Below are 22,652 nucleotides of genomic sequence, written 5' to 3' on the forward strand. Positions count from 1 at the left end.
GACAGCATAGTTAAAATCTGGTTTGCTTCTCAGAATTAAATCTAACCTACATGATTGTCTTTTTTGGTTGCAAAGATTCTAATTGAAATCAGTTTAAGGAATTTCAACCGTGTTATGGATAGTTGTGGGACCATAGGATTAAACTACGTATTATTCAGCACAGATTGGCAGTCTCACTCAAACATGGTGGATGTCATAAATAAAATGTCACATTGGTTCAATGGGAGGCAGGCTTGAGAAATATTACTATGGCAGTGTAGAGGGAGCGTCTAACAAGTATTGTACCTGGCCTTGGAGTGCTTAATGAAGCAGCTTAGAAGGAGCTTCTAATCCAAGATGTACCTGACCTGGGAGTGCGTCATCAGGCAGTATAAAGGGATTCTTTATGTTGTTACTAGCCTGTGCGGAATGGACAATGATTGAAAGGACAGTTTAAAGGGAGCTTCACTCTGCATCCAACCAGTGCTGTCCTTGACCTAAAAAAGCGTCATGGGGAAATGTAGATAAAGCTTCATGCTGCTCAGTGTTGGTGCCTCAGGACAGAAAGTGGAACAATGTTCCATTCTCCAGCGCTGACATTCCTCGACTCGATAAACAGAACTTAAATGGAGTAAATAAATAAAGTGAAATGCAATTGTACACAGGTAGCGAGGCTGATACCCCTGCCTTGACTTCCTCTCAGGATCTACTGATGGAACAGAAACGCATGAGTTATGTAGAAATTCAGCTTTTTACTCCTAAATCTACACGCTCACCAGCAAGAACCGTAGCAGTCTTGTGCATCAGCCTCTGCTTAGAGGAGTTAGAGGAATTAATGTGGAAGGACCAGTCCACTGAGGCTTGGAGTCTAGAGGAGCTCGTCTTGGATGCCACAGGTAAAACTTGTTAAGAAAAATAAATAGAAATAAAATAAAAACAAGTGCCCCGATTTTAACCCTGCCCGCCCGGCAGGAAACAGTGCAGGCGATGTGTTAAAATGACGACCGAGCAATACACTCTGAGTTCCTGCCCCATTCACAACCCCTACCATTTTAACTCGGGTTTTCAGGAGTGTCGAGGCCAGCCGCTGCAGGCAGGTGGGGGCTGATAAATATTTAAATGTTGGAGTCGGATGACGTAATTTGGACCCCGACACAGTTTTAATTGTGAAATACACGAATTGCTCAGGACCATGGTCAGAAGAGGCCTCGATAAGTTATTTTCTTTTAAGGTTTCCTTGTGGGCCAGAAGGACCACAATGTCTTCTTTTGACACTGCAAGAAAACCATAGGCCCCCTCTGTCCCAGGTGGCCCCCTCCCTCAACTGCAATCACCAAGTATTCCTCTACCATTTACCTTGCCGAGGACCATATCCTTCATCCCCTGGTGCAGCCGCATGATTTTCTGCTTCCGCTTGCTGCAGGCTTTGGCTGGTAGTCAGTGTCGGGACATTTAAATGAGACACATTAAAAATCGCACAGGCCTCACGTTGGTGCCATGGTGAGCGCTCCCCTCCCAGTCCAGCCCCCGCACACCACACGTCCATTCTATGTTAAAATTGGGGCTAAGTTATCAGCCTTGGCTCAGTGGTAGCACTCTTGCCTCTGAGTGGGGGAGTTGTATGTTCAAGCCCCAGAGATTTGAGCACATAATCCAGGCTGACATTTCAGTAGCGTACTGAGGGAGCGCTGCACTGTCGGAGGTGCCGTCTTTCAGATGAGTCGTTAAACTGAGGCCCCGTCTGCTCTCTCAGGTGGACGTAGAAGATCGCACGGCACTATGAAGAAGAGCAGGGAAACTCTCCCATTGTCCTGGCTAGTACTTAACACTCAAAGAAAACCATGACTTCTTTGTGCGTAATTCTTCCACAGGGATAGACCTGAAGGAAACCAGCCGGGATGAGCTTGAGAACTGCGTCGAAAAACCTGAGCTAAGAGAAAGCTGCACTTCCGCCATGTCCTGGGCATCCTTTTCCATAGCAAAATCAGTAAGTACAATATACAGCTGAAGAGAAAGAGAAACAAAAAACGCAATATAAAAGCAGCCAGAGATTTCTGCTGCTGACCATTCTAGCGACCTCTGTTGACAAGTACTTATGTGCAGATGTTAGATGAGAACAGGACTGGACTTGGCAGTGTTGCGTTCCATAGTTGAACAGTCTGCCAACACTCACTGTCTCACTATGTATTATTGTCAATATATAAATCACCTGAATCCCTCAATTAGATTCCAACCTGTGACTCACTCCTGTGTGTCCATTATTTTCTCCTATTCTCATATTTGCATGTTTGTATTGTATAGACTCTGGACATTCAAACACCGGCATCTCATCGGTCAGGGCTGATTTGAGCCAACGCCATAGTCTAATGCACAGCACTGTGACGTTAATCTATTATATTTTCCCTCCTTTTTGCAGGGTTTGGTTCCTGAGGAACAAGTGCAGCTATTGATAGAAGAACACAATCTCCAGATCGCCCAGCTACAGGAACTGCATGAGTGAGTATTCATGGCTAACTACAATAGAGGATCACAAATCTTACATCAGTGAAGGAGAAGGCTGATGTTTAATGTAGGATTTAGCATCTCAGCTTTTTGCTAAGTGTGTTAGAACTAAGACAATTAGACATTTCCGGGCCGGTAATTGGTGCGGTCTCAGCCTGCAAGACTATCAGCAGGCCGGGGCCATTGGAGGGAGCAGCGTGCGATGGTATACCACTGCAGGGAGCAGCGCGTGCTGCTGCAGGAGGGCGACGGCTGCGAAGCCAGGTCGCTGATTGCGCTGCGGGCAGGCACAGCAGGAGGGGCGAAGGAGCAGCAAGAGTTTGTAGAGGGAAGTGACCGGGGCCCAGGAGAGGCGTGAGTCTGAGGCCCAGAAGAGGCGAGGGCCCAGGGGCAGCACGGGCCAGCCCACACTGCGATATGTGTGCGCACTAGGTCCATGCAGCAGAGCTGGTCTCCAGTCGTCTTGGTTAATCCTTGCCACTGGACCAAGACCTAGCTCTGTCAAGCCCGTGTGGTGGCTGGTGTGCAACGGCCACCACACGTTAAAAAAATCCACACACAGGCATCTTCCACCTTAAGGATGTAGTTCGGGATCTAGAATATTAGTTCGGGATCTGGAACATTGAAATGCCTGTGAACTCATCCCTTTTTGACGCTTCGAGGGGCTGCCTATGATGAATTAGACATGGAAATTGAGTGGGATAATGAGTTACAATACTGTAGTTTCACCAGTAAGATCCAGGATTGAATGCAGCTCAATCAGATGTCTCCATTCTGTGACTGGGGTGACTGTGACTGAGTGATGCCATTCACGTCTGGGACCTGGGTTAAAATCAACCCAAAAATAGTAAACAAAGTTCTGCTTTCATTTAGGGCAGTCTTTTAAGGTGCTACCTTTATTTCTGGGACCTAAGTTCAAATCCATCATAAATAAAGTAACTGAAGAGTTTGTTCTCTTTAAAAATATATTTTCAGTCATGACTTTGAGTTTGAAATGGTGGTGAAGGTCCTAAGAATAATGAGTTGGGACAGTCTCCTCCCAATTTCCAATGGATATGAATGCACACACAAACACCGTGATATTTAGCACATCTGGCACAAATTCAGCAATCCTCATTGGAGAAGCCAGAAGACTAGGGAGTCTGGGAAATGGAAATATCAAAAAATGTCAGGAGAAGGGCACTATCCTGATCCAGGGGTTCCAGCATATTATCGGGGTGACACTCTCATTCCTGTCATTTCAGAATTTCCAGAGCTGGCTCAGAATTTGTCAGATCGTTTCTGAATCCCAGAATGATTCAGTTATGTTCCAAGTTGAAGCTCACCATATTACAAAATGTGCCCAATTATGCCAAAGATTCGGCCCGAGGTTCAGACTGACCTTAATGCAAAATGTTCCGTGCATGAGGACATTTTGAATGTGTACTTGAAAGGAACATTTCTCCAGCTACAATAGAGGAATGCCCACTCTGGCAGTGTTTCCATGAAATAGGCTTTACATAGAATTACATAGAATATACAGCACAGAAACAGGTCAATAGGTCTAACCAGTCCATGCCGGCATCTGTGCTCCACTCGAGCCTCCTCCCGTCTTTCCTCATCTAAATCTATCAGCATAACCCTTTATTCCCTTCTCCCTCATATGTTTGTCTAGCCTCCCCTTGAATGCATCGATACTATGCACTTCAGTCACTCCCTGTGGTAGCGAGTTCCACATTCTCACCACTCTCTGGGTAAAAACGTTTCTTCTGATATACCTATTTGATTTCTTGGTGACTATCTTATATCGATGGCCTCTAGTTAAGCTCTTCCCCACAAGTGGAAACATTCTCTCTCTATCCATATTATCAAGACCTTTCATAATTTTAAAGACCTCTATTAGGTCATCCCTCAGCCTTTTTTCAAGAAAAAAAGAAGACCCAGCCTGTCCATCCTTTCCTGATATGTATACCATCGCATTTCTGGTATGACTCTTGTAAATCTTCTCTGCACCCTCTCCAGTGCCTCTATATCCTTTTTATAATATGGCGACTCGAACTGTACGCAGTGCGGTCTAACCAATGTTCGATACAGGTTTAGCACAACTTCCCTACTTTTCAATTCTATACCTCTAGAAATAAACCCTAGTGCTTGGTTTGCTTTTTTAATGGCCTTGCAAATCTTTGTCGCAACTTTTAGTGATTTGTGTATGTGTACTCCGAGATCCCTTTGTTCCTCTACCCCACCCAGACTCGCACCCTCCCAGTAATAAGTGACTTCCATGTTCTGCCTACCAAAATGTAATACCTCACATTTATCTGTGTTAAACTTCATTTGCCAATTATATGCCCATTCTGCAAGTTTATTAATGTCTTCCTGTAATTTGTTGCACTCCTCCTCAGTATTGACTATTGCCCCAATTTGGTGTCATCGCAAATTTAGAAATTGTGTTTTTGATTCCAAAGTCTAAATCGTTAATATAAATTGTGAACAACAGTGGTCCCAGCACTGATCCTTGTGGAACACCACTACCCACCTTCTGCCAATGTGAATAGTTACCCTTTACCCCTACTCTCTGCTTTCTGTCTTGAAGCCAGCTAGCGATCCATTCTGCTACTTGTCCTCTGACTCCGCATTCTCTGACCTTGTTCATCAGTCCATTATGGGGTACCTTATCGAAGGCCTTTTGAAAATCTAGATAAATTACATCTACTGCATTACTCTTGTCTACTCTCTCTCTTATCTCTTCAAAAAATTCAGTGAGGTTGGTCAAGCAAGTTTTCCATTTTGAAACCCATGCTGACTGTTCGTTATTATATTTTTGGTTTTTAGATGTTCTTCTATTTTCTCCTTTAGAAGGGATTCCATTATTTTCTCTACCACCGATGTTAAGCTGACTGGTCTATAATTCTTTGGACATGTTCTGTCCCCCTTTTTAAATATAGGTATTACATTAGCTATCCACCAGTCCTCTGGCACTACGCCTTTTTCTAACAAATTATTAAATATGTGTAATAAGGCCTCTGCTATCTCTTCCCAAGATTCTTTTCAAATGTATGGATGTAATCCATCCAGACCAGGGGTTTTTATCCTCTTTAAGTTTGATTAGTTTATTTAATATAACCCCTCTTTTTATTTTAAATGTACTTAACTCATTACTAATCTCATCGTCCAATGACCGCATATCCCTAGGTCATGGCCACCTGTTCTATCTCCCTGGTAAATACTGAAACAAAATAATTATTTAATATTTCTGCGATATCTCTATCGTTACATGTGGTATTATCCTGTCTATCCCTAAATGGCCCTATTCCCATCCCAACCTTCCCTTTTTTATTGATGTGCCTGTAAAATATTTTACTATTTTATTTTATGTTCCTTGGTCATTTCATTTCATAGTTCTTCTTTGCCTTCCTACTTGTTTTTTTGACTTCTCTCCTAATCTTTTTGTATTCTCCCTTATCATGCAACCCCCTGCTGTCTATGTACTTAATGTATGCCCCTTTCCTAACCCTCAATACCCTTATGGCTTTATTCATCCATGGAGTCTCATTCGTGTTTAGTTTGTTCTTTCCTTTTAACGGAATATATTGTTCCTGCACTCTGTTGAACACTGTTTTAAATGTTTCCCATTGCTGCTCCACATCGTTGTTTGACAATATTGTTGCCCATTTTATTTTACCAAGCTCTATTCTCAGCCCTTCAAAGTCAGCTTTTCTCCAATCTATTAACCTGGTTTTCGTCATACTTATGTCCTTCTCAATTATCATCTTAAAGCGTATTATATTATGATCACTATTGCCTACATGTCCCCCTACTTTTACTTCTCTTATGTGCTCTGGTTCATTCCCCATTACTAGATCCAGTAGCGAATCCTCCCTTGTTGGGCTTTTTACATATTGGTTTTGAAGGAGTCCTGTACACATTGTAGGAACTCCATTCCCTTATCCCCTTTACCCACTTCTTCTGTTCAATTAATATCAGGATAGTTGAAATTCCCCATGATTATTATTCTATTTTTTTTCATTTCCCTAATTTGTCTGCATATTTCTTCCTCCACTATTAGGTGGTCTGTAGACTACATCTATTAGTGTGATTGAAAGTTAAAATATCTGGCTGGAATCCACTTTCCCTTCCAGACTCCCAAGGATGGGTAGATCCTTCACAAGTCAGAGTCCATATCCAGATTCACATAGCTAGGCAGACCAGTTAGTTTCCTTCAGGTCTATCCCTCCCACTCTCACCTCCCCACCAGACTCCCATGGATTTGAACAAACTGTTAACCAATAGCAAGGTTCCTCCTCCACCAGCAGCAATGAAGGAATGTTTTGAAATCTGAGGATATGCGGTCACAGGATGCTCTCCTCAAAAATCCACCTCTGACCAAACTATCTCCGTCACTGATTTGGCGTCTGTTTTTGTCTGATTTACTTATGTGAAGCGCCTGTATAAATGCAAATTGTTGTTATTACTGTTGCGAGCCTATTTTCCATATAAAATATACTTGCATTTATTGTGCTAACCAGTTATTTAGCACCCGACAAGGTGGTGGAAATAGTTGTAGCAGAACAAAGGAAGTCGCAGCATGTGTTGTTCTAAAGTCACTGGCCAACGCAAATGTGAAGTATCGAAACTGGACAAAATTTGGGTGAACTTCAAAAGGCATTTGATAAAGTGCTACATAATAGGCTTGGCAGCAAAGTTGAAGCCCATGGACTAAAAGGGACAGTGGCAGCATGGATACAAAATTGGCTAAGTGACAGGAAACTGAGAGTAGTGGTGAACGGTTGTATTTCAGACGAGAGTAAGATATCCAGTAATGTTCCCCAGGGGTCAGTACTGGGACCACTGCTTTTTTTGATATATATTAATGACTTGGATTTGGGTGTACAGGGCACAATTTCAAAATTTGCAAATGACACAAAACTTGGAGGATAGTGATAACCTTCAAGAAGACATAGATAGTCTGGTGAAATGGGTGGACACGGGGCAGATGAAATTTAACGTAGAAAAGTGCAAAGTGATACATTTTGGTAGGAAGAATGAGGAGAGACAATATAAACTAAAGGTTACACTCCTAAAGGGGGTGCATGAACAGAGAGACCTGGGGGTACTTGTGCACAAATCATTGAAGGTGGCAGGGAAGTTGAGAAAGCGATTAAAAAAGCATTCAGGATCCTGGGCTTTATAAACAGAGGCATAGAGTACAAAAGCATGGAAGTTATGATGAACCTATATAAAACACTGGTTCAGCCTCAACTGGAGTATTGTGTCCAATTCTGGTCACCACACTTTAGGAAGGATGTGAAGACCTTAGAGAGGGTGCAGAAAAAAATTACAAGAATGGTTCCAGGGATGAGGGACTTCAGTTACGTGGATAGATTGGAGAAGCTGGGATTGTTCTCCTTGGAGCAGAGAAGGTCGAGAGGAGATTTGATCGAGGTGTTCAAAATCATGATGGGCCTGGACAGAAGAGATAGAGAGAAACTGTTCCCATTGGCGGAAGGGTCGAGAACCAGAGGACACAGATTTAAGGTGATTTGCAAAAGACGACATGAGGAAAAACATTTTTACGCAGTGAGTGGTTAGGATCTGGAATGCACTGCCTGAAAGGGTGGTGGAGGCAGATTCAATCGGTTTTCAAAAGGGAATTGGATAATTACCTGAAGGAAAACAATTTGCAGGGCTACGGGGAAAGGGTGGGGGAGTGGGACTGGCTGAGGTGCTCTTGCAGAGAGCCGGCACTGGCTCGACGGGCCGAATGGCCTTCTGTGATGTAACCATTCTATGGGCCCAATCCTGGCCATGACTTGCATCAATTTTTTGGGAGTACATGACTTGCATCAATTATTTTGGAGTAAGTTGTTTTTTCTGGCGTAAGTTTAAAAAATGCCATTTTCCCCAAAGATTTTGCTCCAAAGTCAGTTAGGTATGATTTTTTTTAGGTCCGGTTTTTTTTCAAAAGGGGGCGTTCCCAGATATTTACGACAGTTTTGGACATTTATGCCACTTTGGCCAGCAAAAACTTACTCCAAATCCACTTAGGGCAGAAAACGCTAGTGCGAGTTGTGTACGGACCACCAAACAGTAGTAGTAAGGTTGGGGACACCATCAAACAAGAAATTAAGGATGCATGCAATAAATGTACAGCAGTTATCATGGGTGACTTCAATCTACATATTGATTGGGCTAACCAAACTGGTAGCAATGCGGTGGAGGAGGATTTCCTGGAGTGTATTAGCGATGGTTTTCTAGACCATATGTCGAGAAACCAACTAAGGAGCTGGCCATCCTAGACTCCTAGAAGGTGGCTCAGCCGTGGCTAACAAGGGAAATTAAGGATAGTGTTAAATCCAAGGAAGAGGCTTATAAATTGGCCAGAAAAAGCAGCAAACCTGAGGACTGGGAGAAATTTAGAATTCAGCAGAGGAGGACAAAGGGTTTAATTAAGAGGGGGAAAATAGAGTACGAGAAGAAGCTTGCCGGGAACATAAAAACTGACTGCAAAAGCTTCTATAGATATGTGAAGAGAAAAAGATTAGTGAAGACAAACGTAGGTCCCTTGCAGTCAGATTCAGGTGAATTATAATGGGGAACAAAGAAATGGCAGACCAATTGAACAAATGCTTTGGTTCTGTCTTCACGAAGGAAGACACAAATAACCTTTCGGAAGTACTAGGGGACCGAGGGTCTAGTGAGAAGGAGGAACTGAAGGATATCCTTATTAGGTGGGAAATTGTGTTAGGGAAATTGATGGGATTGAAGGCCGATAAATCCCCGGGACCTGATAGTCTGCATCCCAGAGTACTTAAGGAGATGGCCCTAGAAATAGTGGATGCATTGGTGATCATTTTCCAACAGTCTATCGACTCTGGATCAGTTTCTATGGACTGGAGGGTAGCTAATGTAACACCACTTTTTAAAGAAGGAGGGAGAGAGAAAACGGGTAATTATAGACCGGTTAGCCTGACATTAGTAGTGGGGAAAATGTTGGAATCAATTATTAAGGATGAAATAGCAGCGCATTTGGAAAGCAGTGACAGGATCAGTCCAAGTCGCATGGATTTATGAAGGGGAAATCATGCTTGACAAATCTTCTGGAAATTTTTGAGGATGTAACTAGTAGAGTGGACAAGGGAGAACCAGTGGATGTGGTGTATTTGGATTTTCAAAAGGCTTTTGACAGGGTCCCACACAAGAGATTGGTGTGCAAAATCAAAGCACATGGTGTTGGGGGTAATATACTGATGTGGGTCGAGAACTGGTTGGCAGACAGGACAGGTCTGCTGAGAGTCGGGATAAACGGGTCCTTTTCAGAATGGTAGGCAGTGACTAGTGGAGTGCCGTAGGGCTTAGTGCTAGGACCCCAGCCCTTTACAATATACATCAATGATTTGGATGAAGGAATTGAGTGTAATATCTCCAAGTTTGCAGACGACACTAAACTGGGTGGCGGTGTGAGCTGTGAGGGGGACGCTAAGAGGCTGCAGGGTGACTTGGACAGGTTAGGTGAGTGAGCAAATGCATGACAGATGCAGTATAATGTGGATAAATGTGAGGTTATCCACTTTGAGTGTAAAAACGTGGAGACAGAATATTATCTGAATGGTGGCAGATTAGGAAAAGGAGTTGCAACGAGACCTGGGTGTCATGGTTCATCAGTCATTGAAAGTTGGCATACAGGTACAGCAGGAGGTGAAGAAGGCAAATGGTATGTTGGCCTTCATAGCTAGGGGATTTGAGTATAGGAGCAGGGAGGTCATACTGCAGCTGTACAGGGCCTTTGTGAGGCCTCACCTGGAATATTGTGTTCAGTTTTGGTCTCCTAATCTGAGGAAGGACGTTCTTGCTATTGAGGGAGTGCAGCAAAGGTTCACCAGACTGATTCCCGAGATGGCTGGACTGACATATGAGGAGAGATTGGATCAACTGAGCCTTTATACATTGTAGTTTAGAAGGATGAGAGGGGATCTCATAGAAACACACAAGATTCTGACGGGATGGGACAGGATAGATGCGGGTAGATTGTTCCTAATGTTGGGGTAGTCCAGAACCAGGGGACACAGTCTTGGGATAAGGTGTAGGCCATTTAGCACTGAGATGAGGAGAAACTTCTTCACTCAGAGAGTTGTTAACCTGTGTAATTCTCTACCACAGAGAGTTGTTGATGCCAGTTCATTGGATATATTCAAGAAGGAGTTAGATATGGCCCTTAAGGCTAAGGGGATCAAGGGGTATGGAGAGAAAGCAGGAAAGGGGTACTGAGGGAATGATCATCCATGATCATATTGAATGGTGGTGCAGGCTCGAAGGGTCGAATGGCCTACTCCTGCACCTATTTTCAATGTTTCTATATTTCTATGTATGTGGCCAGCTCTGAAAAACCTTGCGGGCAGTGAAGAAAAAGCAGCGCACATTCGGCAGACATTAGGGCAGAGATAGGGGTGGGAAGGGAACTGGAGGGAAGGGAACCTCAACAACAAAGCACCAAACATTAAGGAAAAGCTCAAAGCATTAAAATACAATAAAAAAAGAAGTAAATCAAAGCTTATCTTTAAAGTCTGCCCAGGAAAGGCAGCAGGCCGGTCTGTGCATGAGGCCATTCGGCCTGGGATAGGGGAGGGAAGACTCTACCGGAGAAGTCACAGTTGCTGGGCCGGGGCATCTCACGGTGGGGGGGGTGGGCGCCGAGCAACCGGAGGAATCACAGCTCCTGGATCTGGAAGTCTCCTCTCTCCCCCGCACCCCCCCCCAAACTCTCCTCCTCCTCCCCTAAAACAACTCCTCCCCCCCCAAATCTCTCCTCCCCCCTCAAAACTCTCCTCCCCCCCCCAAAAAAAAACTCTCCTCCTTCCTCCCCGCAAAACTCTCCTCCTCCTCCCCCCCAAAACTCTCCTCCTCCTCCCCCCCAAAACTCTCCTCCTCCCCCCCAAAACTCTCCTCATCCCCCCAAAACTCGCCTCCTCCCCCCCCAAAACTCTCCTCCTCCCCCCCAAAACTCTCCTCCTCCCCCCAAAACTCGCCTCCTCCCCCCCAAAACTCGCCTCCTCCCCCCCAAAACTCTCCTCCTCCCCCCAAAACTCGCCTCCTCCCCCCCCAAAACTCTCCCCCCCCCAAAACTCTCCCCCCCCCAAAACTCTCCTCCTCCCCCCCCAAAACTCTCCTCCTCCCCCCCAAAACTCTCCTCCCCCCCCAAAACTCTCCTCCTCCACCCCCCCAAAACTCTCCTCCTCCTCCCCCCCAAAACTCTCCTCCTCCTCCCTCCCCAAAATTCTCCTCCTCCCCCCCCAAAAACTCTCCTCCCCCCCACCCCCAAAACTCTCCTCCCCCCCAAAACTCTCCTCCTCCCCCCCCAAACTCTCCTCCTCACCCCCCAAAACTCTCCTCCTCCTCCCCCCCAAAACTCTCCTCCTCCTCTCCTCCAAAACTCTCCTCCTCCCCCCCAAAACTCTCCTCCTCCCCCCCAAAACTCTCCTCCTCCTCCCCCCGCAAAACTCTCCTCCTCTCCCCCCCCAAACTCTCCTCCTCCCCCCCCAAACTCTCCTCCTCCCCCCCAAACTCTCCTCCTCCCCCCCAAAACTCTCCACCTCCTCCCCCCGCAAAACTCTCCTCCTCTCCCCCCCCAAACTCTCCTCCCCCCCCCAAAACTCTCCTCCTCCCCCCCAAAACTCTCCTCCTCCCCACCTCCCCAAAACTCTCCTCCTCCCCCCCCCAAAACTCTCCTCCTCCCCCCCCAAATCTCTCCTCCTCACTACCCCCGCCCCAAAACTCTCCTCTTCCCGCCACCCCAATCAAAAGTCTCAAGCACCGCCACACAAGCTCAGCCACTAAATAAAAAAATAAAAGCAAAGTCCTACCTCGGCCCAGGAACTCAGTGGGCCAGCTGGCGGTGCGGGAGTCCACTCGGCCGAGGATAGGGTGCGGCGAGATCGGGCGTCCCTTCAACCTGGGATAAGGGCTGTGAGCATCGGGTCCTGCTCACAGCCCGCAGGATGTGCTGGGAGGGCAGGAACATGCGCGCAGCACTCACTGAGCATGCGCGCAGGTGCCGGCAGTGCTTTCTGCGCTGGCTTGTTGCTCCGCCCCCCTATTCAGCCTCCACGCCACACCACAACTCTGCGAACTCCGAAGAGCGGCCGGGATGGGGCCCCTTTTTCCTGGCACCCTTTCCAGCGCGCAAAGTTGGCGCGCTTCAGGTCAGTGCGCCAAAAAAAGTGGTTGGGCAATGTTGGGCCCATTGATTCTAACTCAGAATCTCATTGCTATTTTGATGTGAAATTCCAGGAAGCAGATGTGGGAACTTCTAGAGTCCCTCAGATCATCTGCAGCAGACAGTTCACTCGATCAAACAGCCACGACAGGTGGGTAGAATTTGTATGGATGTGCTTGTGTGCACACCTGTGTATGTATGTACATGTTTATGAATGTATGTGTGTGCATATATGGTATATTTCCATGTTAGAGATTTAGCACTTTGAGAACTACAAAAGGTTTCTGCATCAATAATCGATACGTGCGGCCCACCTTGGATGACATTCTGATCTTGACTGCGGTCTGTAATATTACGAAAACTAGATTTTGGATATTAATATTCTTCTTTGTAAAACTGTCCAAAAGTTGGGCTCCCAAAGGCTTCAGGCTTGAAATTCGGTCCCGCTGTGTTTGAGGCGGTGTCACTGTCCGAGAGCTGAATTTACCGCAGGCTCCAACTGCCAAATTCAGTTTTTACGCCCAAAATGGGAGAGCTGCGCTAAAAAGTGGCTTTGCACACTCGCCCTCGGGCGGGAGCTCAGGAGGACGACTGAATTTTGCCACGGGAGGCTGCCGCCATGCTGGCTGAAAAACATGAAGAAAAGGAAAGAAAGAAAACAAACCTGAAACTTCTCTAACCCACACACAAGCTTCCCCACTGTTACAGCGAATGAAAAATTGAAGAAATAAATAAAGAAAAAAACTGATCTTGCTCTCTGGCCGATTCTGCCCGAGTTCCGCTGTTTACTCACTACTTTTTTCAGGCTGTAAGAACACCTGCTGCCCCGCCGTCGGGGGCCTCTCCTCTGGGGAGGATCCAAATTTGCCCAAAGCTGTCTCTGCAGCTGACGCCTTTCAAGTCGGCGCATCGGACGACGTGGTGTTCCATCAGTGCCCCTATCACTTGGCACAGGTCACAGTGAGATAGAGATTTCAGAGTTATCCGATCTGGTGTCCCAGATACTCGTAGTCAATCTGATGAGTCAACAGTAGTGCGACACCAACACCCTACTGTCTGTGCGAGAATCAAAAGCAGCTCTGGGTGCAACTCTATTTAAATAACGCCCCTGATTTTTTTCCTCCGCCTTGTACAATCCACTTTTTAAGGCGTCATGGACGGCAGCCGTTCAGTGAGGCGGCAAAATTGAATGTGGCAAGGAGACGTTGCACGCGTATGTACGTCATGATTTCCATGGCGTTAGCCGGCGATACGTTACATTTTAACGCCCTTAAAAAAAAAATTACAACCAAATTTTGCGTCAGGCGTGAACAGCACTGAGCTAACTTCCAGTTAACACCGGCGTTATTAGCATGCATTAGCAACCGAATTTCGACCCCTAAAGATTCCGTGGTACTATTTGAAGAAGAGAAGAAGTTCTCATGGTTCCCTGGTCAACATTTTTCCCTTAACCAACTGCACCGAAAAAGCAGATTAATTGATCACTTATTTTTTGTTTTTCGGACATTGAGGTATTTGCATTACACTGCAAACTACATTCATTCATTTTGTGAGCCATTCTAAGATGGTTGGATGCTATATAAATACTGATAATTCATTGTGGTAAAATTAATTTTTATCTGTGCTAAATATTTTAACTTGTATTTTTGTATTGCTAGAATCAGCAAGCAGTGGCTTAAAACAGCATCACATAGAGAAATAAATCAGTTTAGTTCCAGATAAATTGGCTGTAGTGTTCTTCATAAATGTATGTTGATAAATTGAGGACTAATAATTCCAAGTGTGAATTAATTGCCAGCGCTGCCACATTCAATGACAACATCTTGGGCCCTTATCAGAAATTGCTTTCAATCAATATTGGTGAATGGTTATTTACAAATGACAAAGTAGTCACAACACAGAAACAGGCCGTCCGGCCCAACAGGTCCATGCCAGTGTTTACGCTCCACACGAGCTTCCTCCCACCCCTCTTCATCTAACCCCATCAATATATCTTTCTATTCCTTTCTCCCTCAGGCACTTATCTAGCTTCCCCTTGAATGCATCTATGCTATTCTCCTTAACTACTCCCTGTGGTAGCGAGTTCCATATTCTAACCACTTTCTGGGTAAAAAAGTTTCTCTTGAATTTCCTATTGGATTTATTGGTGACTATCTTATATTTATGGCGCCATGTTCATCAGCAGCCTTTATTTCACTGTTCAAAAGATAGGTCCCATCCTGGAGTAGTGACTTTCATTAACAGGTATTGTGAAACGATTCAAAAGGGAGCAGGGTGCTTGATTAGTTGGAGCATGCTTTGATTGGCAGCTTGGTGGACAGCTACATCACTGTACAGATCAATATTGGTCATTCTCAGGCAGTGAGTTAGAGATGGTAAAGAGTGCACATGAACCTCACAAACAGCCAAAGTGTTGTAAAAGCCTGAGCCAGTGAAGTTTCGAGAAATGTAACCGTATGTGGTTTTCTGTTTTACAGTCCATGCTTAGAAAGAAAACAAGTTGCGTCTTTATTTTATATATCGAGGAGTATAGGGAAATATATATCCCACTGTGTTAAAATTGTGTATTGTTCATTCATCTATCTTATGTAAATAAAACCAATTATTGGTTCAAAGCCTATTTCTTGAGTCAGTAAGAGAGTTTGGAGAGTAAAATACACATGACAGCAGGAGATATATTCCAGAAGCCAGTGCACAGATAGAGTTCTCTTTTATAATAGAAACATAGAAAATAGGTGCAGGAGTAGGCCATTCGGCCCTTCGAGCCTGCACCACCATTCAATAAGGTCATGGCTGATCATTCACCTCAGTACCCCTTTCCTGCCTTCTCTCCATACCCCTTGATCCCTTTAGCCGTAAGGGCCATATCTAACTTCCTCTTGAATATATCCAATGAACTGGCATCAACAACTCTGCGGTAGGGAATTCCATAGGTTAACAACTCTCTGGGTGAAGAAGTTTCTCCTCATCTCAGTCCTAAATGGCTCACCCCTTATCCTTAGACTGTATCCCCTGGTTCTGGACTTCCCCAACATCGGGAACATTCTTCCTGCATATAACCTGTCCAGTCCCGTCAGAATTTTATATGTTTCTATGAGATCCCCTCGCATCCTTCTAAACTCCAGTGAATACAGGCCCAGTCGATCCAATTTCTCCTCATATGTCAGTCCTGCCATCCCGGGAATCAGTCTGGTGAACTTTCGCTGCACTCCCTCAATAGCAAGAACGTCCTTCCTCAGATTAGGAGACCAAAACTGAACACAATATAATCCCTAGATCGTGCTATCATTTAGTTATTGGACAGAAAACAACGCACTTTGGCTCATAGCGGACACAAAGTCAGCTTGTGGGAGCCAGTGGTGAAGCTGAACCCCAGAGCACGTCGAATGTAATAACCTGAAAACTTCACATTCCTCCTTTTTCCAGTTTTGATCTTTCCCTCATGTGGCTGCCAGTCCATTGCTTGATGCAGTAGCAGAGTGATCTAATTTCAGTTATGTCTCTACAGCATGCTAACTTTGTTTTTCCTATACCTTATTGGCATTTATAGTCTGGCACCTACTCAGACCTCCTGTAATGGTGACCTTTGTGCCCACTTTATTCCTCACCATTTTTTGTCATATGTCTGCAGCTATTTCTCAATGACCCAGTGAGACAGCTTGTGTTTCATTTGGATGCAAGAGAATGGAGATCCACATGTTTTTATCATTACCCAGGGTTCCATAAGGTCACTGCCATAATGACATCAGCCAAGGTTCATTCCTGGTTGGTTCAAAGTTAGCTGATCTCAGCCAGAGAGACAATAGGATGTTAGAGTTGGCCTAAGTGTCTCTGGCTTAGGGAGAAGGCAAACCAGCCAGACCCAGTGATCCTTGCTGGTAAGTATGGATGTTGGGTGAGAACAACATCCTGGGAATCAGTCTGGTGAACCCTCGCTGCATTCCCTCAATAGCAAGAACGTCCTTCCTCAGATTAGGAGACCAAAACTGAACACAATATAATCCTAGGCTATAATGCCCCCAAAGCCAAATAGACTGCTGACACTCACGCATGAAGAATAGGGGCAGTTGCAGAGAGCTGCTGCCGGCCATTAAATTGTACCAGCATGACTCTACATATTCAGGAAAGGAAGTGGGAGAAATTTTGGTGATTAAAAATGTTTTAAGTAGGAATTTTGCAGGCATTCAGCATCTTATGCATTTAAATCAAGTCTCTGATGCTTGCACACCAACAGTCTTGTAATTGTGTGTAATTGTCCAATATTTTGTGGAAAATATTACACTAATATTCACCAGTGTATCGCATGAGGTTAGTATATTTATTGTTTGCAATATCGGGACCGAATGCCGATGATCACCATGGAGATGCCTGCCAATCGACTTGTTGCCATGAAGATTTCTGTCAGTTGTGTTGCTCAGTAAAACTAAGAGCACAACCTAAAGAAAGAAAGACTTTATTTATATAGCGCCTTTCACAGCCTCAAGATATCCCAAAATGCTTTACAACCAATGTGTTACTCTTGAAGTGTAGTCACTGTTGTAACAGGACAGGAAACAAGACAGCCAATTTGTGCACAGCAAGGTTCCACAAACAGCAATGCGATGGTGACCAGATAATCCTTTTTTTATTAAAGTTGGTTGAGGGATAAATATTGGCCTAAACTCAGTCCACCTCCGACTAGTGCAGATCTTGACATTTCCCATTTTTTGGGAGGGCTATCAACCATGAATTGCGATGGATTCATACAATGGGTTAGGGTGCAAAATAGTGCACGGTTAGCAATGCAAATTTCACTCAAACCACAATTGGTGCAATCTAAATAAACAGATCAATGCTGAAAATCTCACAACTTCCCCTGATGTCATGCTGGAAAATCTCATCCTTGACATCTGAAAACTTGGCTGCTATTCCCATATCAGCAATTCCCTTCACGGTCATACGTGTTTGTAAATACATCATCTCTGGCCCTGAGTCGAGACACCAGGATAAGGGTAAAAGTACAGTCACAGCTTCCTCGAGATAATAGGCCTTGTGCAGAAACAATTGGCCTCCAGTCTATGTTCATACTTTTAAAAAGAAAATAAAGGTGTGTTTTAGAAATTTACAATGCAGAAGGAGGCCATTCCGGCCCATCGTGTCTGCGCCGGCCGACAAAGAGCCGCACGTCCCTCGGTCAGCAGCCCTGAAGGTTACATATAAACCTATGAACAATGGCGGAAAGGCAAAGAACACCCAGCCCAACAAGTCTACCTCACACAACTGCGACATCCCTTACACTGAAACATTCTACACTCCACCCCAACCGGAGCCACGTAATCCCCTGGGAGAGGCAAAAACCAGACAAAAACCCGGGCCAATTTAGGAAGAAAAATATCTGGGAAAAAATTTTGTGTAAGTATTGCCCAAAATTTGTGACAGACAAATTTAATGCTCATAAGCATAAGGTTCTCCACACTAGGAGAAGAAAAATTTGGCAAAATATAGAATCTGAGATAAGTGTAGAAATTATAGACCGGTTAGCCTGATATCAGTAGTGGAGAAAATGTTGGAATCAATTATTAAAGATGAAATAGCAGTGCATTTGGAAAGCAGTGACAGGATCGGTCCAAGTCAGCATGGATTTATGAAAGGGAAATCCTGCTTGACAAATCTTCTGGAATTTTTTAAGGATGTAACTAGTGGAGTGGACAAGGGAGAACCAGTGGATGTGGTGTATTTGGACTTTCAAAAGGCTTTTGACAAGGTCCCACACAAGAGATTGGTGTGCAAAATTAAAGCACATGGTATTGGGGGTAATGTACTGACGTGGATAGAGAATTGGTTGGCAGACAGGAAGCAGAGAGTCAGGATAAACGGGTCCTTTTCAGAATGGCAGACAGTGACTAGTGGAGTGCCGCAGGGCTCAGTGCTGGGACCCCAGCTATTTACAATATACATTAATGATTTGGATGAGGGAATTGAGTGTAATATCTCCAAGTTTGCAGATGGCGGTGTGAGCTGGGTGGCGGTGTGAGCTGTGAGGAGGACGCTAAAAGGCTGCAGGGTGACTTGGACAGGTTAGGTGAGTGGGCAAATGCGTGGCAGATGCAATATAATGTGGATAAATGTGAGGTTATCCACTTTGGTGGCAAAAATATGAAGGCAGAATATTATCTGAATGGTGGCAGATTAGGAAAAGGGGAGGTGCAACGAGGCCTGGGTGTCATGGTACATCAGTCATTGAAAGTTAGCATGCAGGTACAGCAGGCGGTGAAGAAGGCAAATGGTATATTGGTCTTCATAGCTAGGAGATTTGAGTATAGGAGCAGGGAGGTCTTACTGCAGTTGTACAGGGCCTTAGTGAGGCCTCACCTGGAATATTGTGTTCAATTTTGGTCTCCTAATCTGAGGAAGGACGTTGCTATTGAGGGAGTGCAGCGAAGGTTCACCAGACTGATTCCCAGGATGGCAGGACTGACATATGAGGAGAGACTGGATTGACTGGGCCTGTATTCACTGGAGTTTAGAAGGATGAGAGGAGATCTCATAGAAACATATAAAATTCTGACAGGACTGAACAGGTTAGATGCAGGGAGAATGTTCCCGATGTTGGGGAAGTCCAAAACCAGGGGACATAGTCGAAGGATAAGGGGTAAGCCATTTAGGACTGAATGAGGAGAAACTTCTTCACTCAGAGAGTTGTTAACCTATGGAATTCCCTGCCGCAGAGAGTTGTTGATGCCAGTTCATTGGATATATTCAAGAGGGAGTTAGATATGGCCCTTACGGCTAAAGGGATCAAGGGGTATGGAGAGAAAGCAGGAAAGGGGTACCGAGGTGAATGATCAGCCATGATCTTATTGAATGGTGGTGCAGGCTCGAAGGGCCGAATGGCCTACTCCTGCACCTATTTTCTATGTTTCTATGTAACTAAAGGTAAATTTGAAAGTTCTGGCATGTTCGTAGATTTTCACTTAACCTCAAGTCATAACAAAATGAGCAGAATGCTGAATTGTATTGCTAAATATGCATATGAAGCATCTCTACTAAAACTTAAGTGTTCTAGTCAGACTGCACTTTGAATGTTATGTCCAGTTTTGGTCACAAAGATAAAAGGGAAAAATGTAAACTCTGGAGAAAAGTGAAATTACACCATTATAAGATATTAACGCATTTCCAATCAACTTTTTCCATGAACAATATACCCATGTTCATCTATATATTTGGAAACGTATGTAAACTTGTCATGTGGTAATGCAGTGGTGCAAAGAGCCAATTCCCTGATCCCAGAATCAGCGAACTCAGTAATGAGGAAAGTCAGGAGAAATTAGGACTCTTTGGTCTTAAAGTGGCAACTGTATACCTTTTAGAGGCATTCAAGATATTTAATGATATAGAAAGTGTAAAACCACAGCAATACTTGAATGTAGACCGTGATAGATTTTTGGAGTGATGTCTGGTAGAATTTCTTTGCACAAAGACTGATTAACACCTGGAATGGACTGGAGATGAAAACCTTAAGAGTTGATCAAGTTACAGTTGGATGCTGTGATAGTTCATTTGTTTCTGGATGGATGAGTTAACACGGGCTGAAGGGCCTTTGTCATGTGTACCTAGCTTGAGATGTTGTTTCATTTTTTCTTTGAGATAGAATTCTTCAGCTTTCCTGCTCCATCTGATGACCTGGCGGCGAATACAATATTTAGGTTAACAGACTGAACTGTTAACAGTACATCTTGAAGCATGTGCTTTTATTCATTAATTCTAATTAATTTAATTTTAAGTTTATTTTTTCTAAGATTGAAATGCGGATTTAAACTCATCAACATTTGTATTTTTAAACAGATGTGCCAGAGAGGGTGCTGAGGTCAGGGAACGCACAATCGACAGCTGGGAACCAGAGTGGTGGTACAGGGGCAAAGGAAGGAAAGATGCTGAATCACCCAGCTCGAGATTCCAGATTATCACAAGCTGGTCCAAAACCACCACAGAAAAGGTGAGAAACTGCCGCCAGCTAAACCACTTAATTATAAGTAACTAAGAGATAGGAATCAGCTTATCAATGTAAAAAAAGTATTTAAAATCATTTCATAGAAACATAGAAAATAGGTGCAGGAGTAGGCCATTCGGCCCTTCGAGCCTGCACCACCATTCAATATGACCATGGCTGATCATGCAACTTCAGTACCCCATTCCTGCTTTCTCTCCTTACCTCTTGATCTCTTTAGCCGTATGGGCCACATCTAATTTCAAAACTGATCTCAGCCAGAGCAGTAGTAGAGACATTGCAATTAGCTTCAATTGCCCTGTGTTAGGGAGGAGGAAATGAGTGAGGATTTCCATTGCCCAGTGACTCCCGCTGGAAAGTGTATGCGTGGATGTTGGATCGACCCTCCTTCATGGTGGAAAACCTGATGATACTTACCATTTAGGCTCTCCCATATAACTGTACCCAGAATGGGAGTTATCACCTTAAGAAGAGATGGGAAGAGATTTAAAGAGAACATTTTGGGGGAAAAAATGCCACCATTGTGCATGGCATGAAGCAGTAGAATAGAGGTAGAAGCCCATTACTGCTCCCAAACTCTGCTGTGTCACTGTGAAAAAGCACCAAGTAGAGGCTAGGTGCATGCTGGTGGGAGTGAGGGAAACTTGGAGCAGAGGGTTTGCACCTGGGGAGGGTTCTTGTATCCTCCAGTAGGAGGATGTCACTAGTAGATTCTTGATGTGGAATGGGAACCTTGGCTGATTTAATCCCTGCCTAGCCTAGGGGTACTGATGATACGATAGTCTGCCTGATAGTCTGCATCCCAGAGTACTTAAGGAAGTGACCCTAGAAATAGTAGATGCATTGGTGGTCATTTTCCAACATTCCATGGACTCTGGATCAGTTCCTATGGATTGGAGGGTAGCTAATGTAACCCCACTTTTTAAATAAGGAGGGAGAGACAAAACAGGGAATTATAGACCGGTTAGCCTGACATCGGTAGTGGGGAAAATGTTGAAATCAATTATTAAAGATGTAATAGCAGCGCATTTGGAAAGCAGTGACAGGATCGGTCCAAGTCAACATGGATTTATGAAAGGGAAATTATGCTTGACAAATCTAGAATTTTTTGAGGATGTAACTAGCAGAATGGATAAGGGAGAACCAGTGGATGTGGTGTATTTGGACTTTCAAAGGGCTTTTGACAAGGTCCCACACAAGAGATTAGTGTGCAAAATTAAGGCACATGGGATTGGGGGTAATGTATTGACGTGGATAGAGAACTGGTTGGCAGACAGGAAGCAAAGAGTGGGAATAAACGGGTCCTTTTCAGAATGGCAGGTTGTGACTATTCGGGTACGGCAAGGTTCAATGCTGGGACCCCAGCTATTTACAATATATATTAATGATTTAGACGAAGGAATTGAATGTAATATCTCCAAGTTTGCACATGACACTAAGCTGGGTGGCAATGTGAGCTGTGAGGAGGATGCTAAGAGGCTGCAGGGTGACTTGGACAGGTTAGGTGAGTGGGCAAATGCATGGCAGATGCAATATAATGTGGATAAGTGTAAGGTTATCCACTTTGGTGGCAAAAACAGGAAGGCAGATTATTATCTGAATGGTGACAGATTAGTAAAAGGGGAGGTGCAACAAGACCTCGGTGTCATGGTTCATCAGTCATTGAAAGCAGGCATGCAGGTACAGCAGGCAGTTAAGAAAGCAAATGGCATGTTGGCCTTCATAGCGAGATGATTTGAGTATAGGAGCAGGGAGGTCTTACTGCAGTTGTACAGGGCCTTGGTGAGACCACACCTTGAGTATTGTGTGCAGTTTTGATCTCCTAATCTGAGGAAGGACATTCTTGCTATTGAGGGAGTGCAGCGAAGGTTCACCAGACTGATTCCCGGGATGGCAGGACTGACATATGAAGAAAGACTGGCTTATATTCACTGGAATTTAGAAGAATGAGAAGGGATCTCATAGAAACATATAAAATTCTGATGCGATTGGACA

At 44.5% G+C, this 22,652-nt stretch overlaps 1 protein-coding gene across 7 annotated transcripts in view; it reads left to right on the plus strand.

Annotated features, from left to right (window-relative positions):
* The window catches only part of LOC139280212 (uncharacterized), a 122,494-nt gene that overhangs the window by 53,430 nt on the left and 46,412 nt on the right, over positions 1–22,652 (plus strand). For all 7 annotated transcript variants that reach the window (XM_070899810.1, XM_070899811.1, XM_070899814.1 and 4 more), the window contains exons 15-19: positions 683–875; positions 1,851–1,966; positions 2,396–2,475; positions 12,745–12,821; positions 20,495–20,645. In XM_070899810.1, coding sequence (XP_070755911.1) covers positions 683–875; positions 1,851–1,966; positions 2,396–2,475; positions 12,745–12,821; positions 20,495–20,645 — 617 coding nt within the window. The remainder of the gene's footprint in view (positions 1–682; positions 876–1,850; positions 1,967–2,395; positions 2,476–12,744; positions 12,822–20,494; positions 20,646–22,652) is intronic.

This window comes from Pristiophorus japonicus, chromosome 14 (genome assembly GCF_044704955.1).
Source record: "Pristiophorus japonicus isolate sPriJap1 chromosome 14, sPriJap1.hap1, whole genome shotgun sequence".
Classification (NCBI taxonomy): Eukaryota; Metazoa; Chordata; class Chondrichthyes; family Pristiophoridae; genus Pristiophorus; species Pristiophorus japonicus.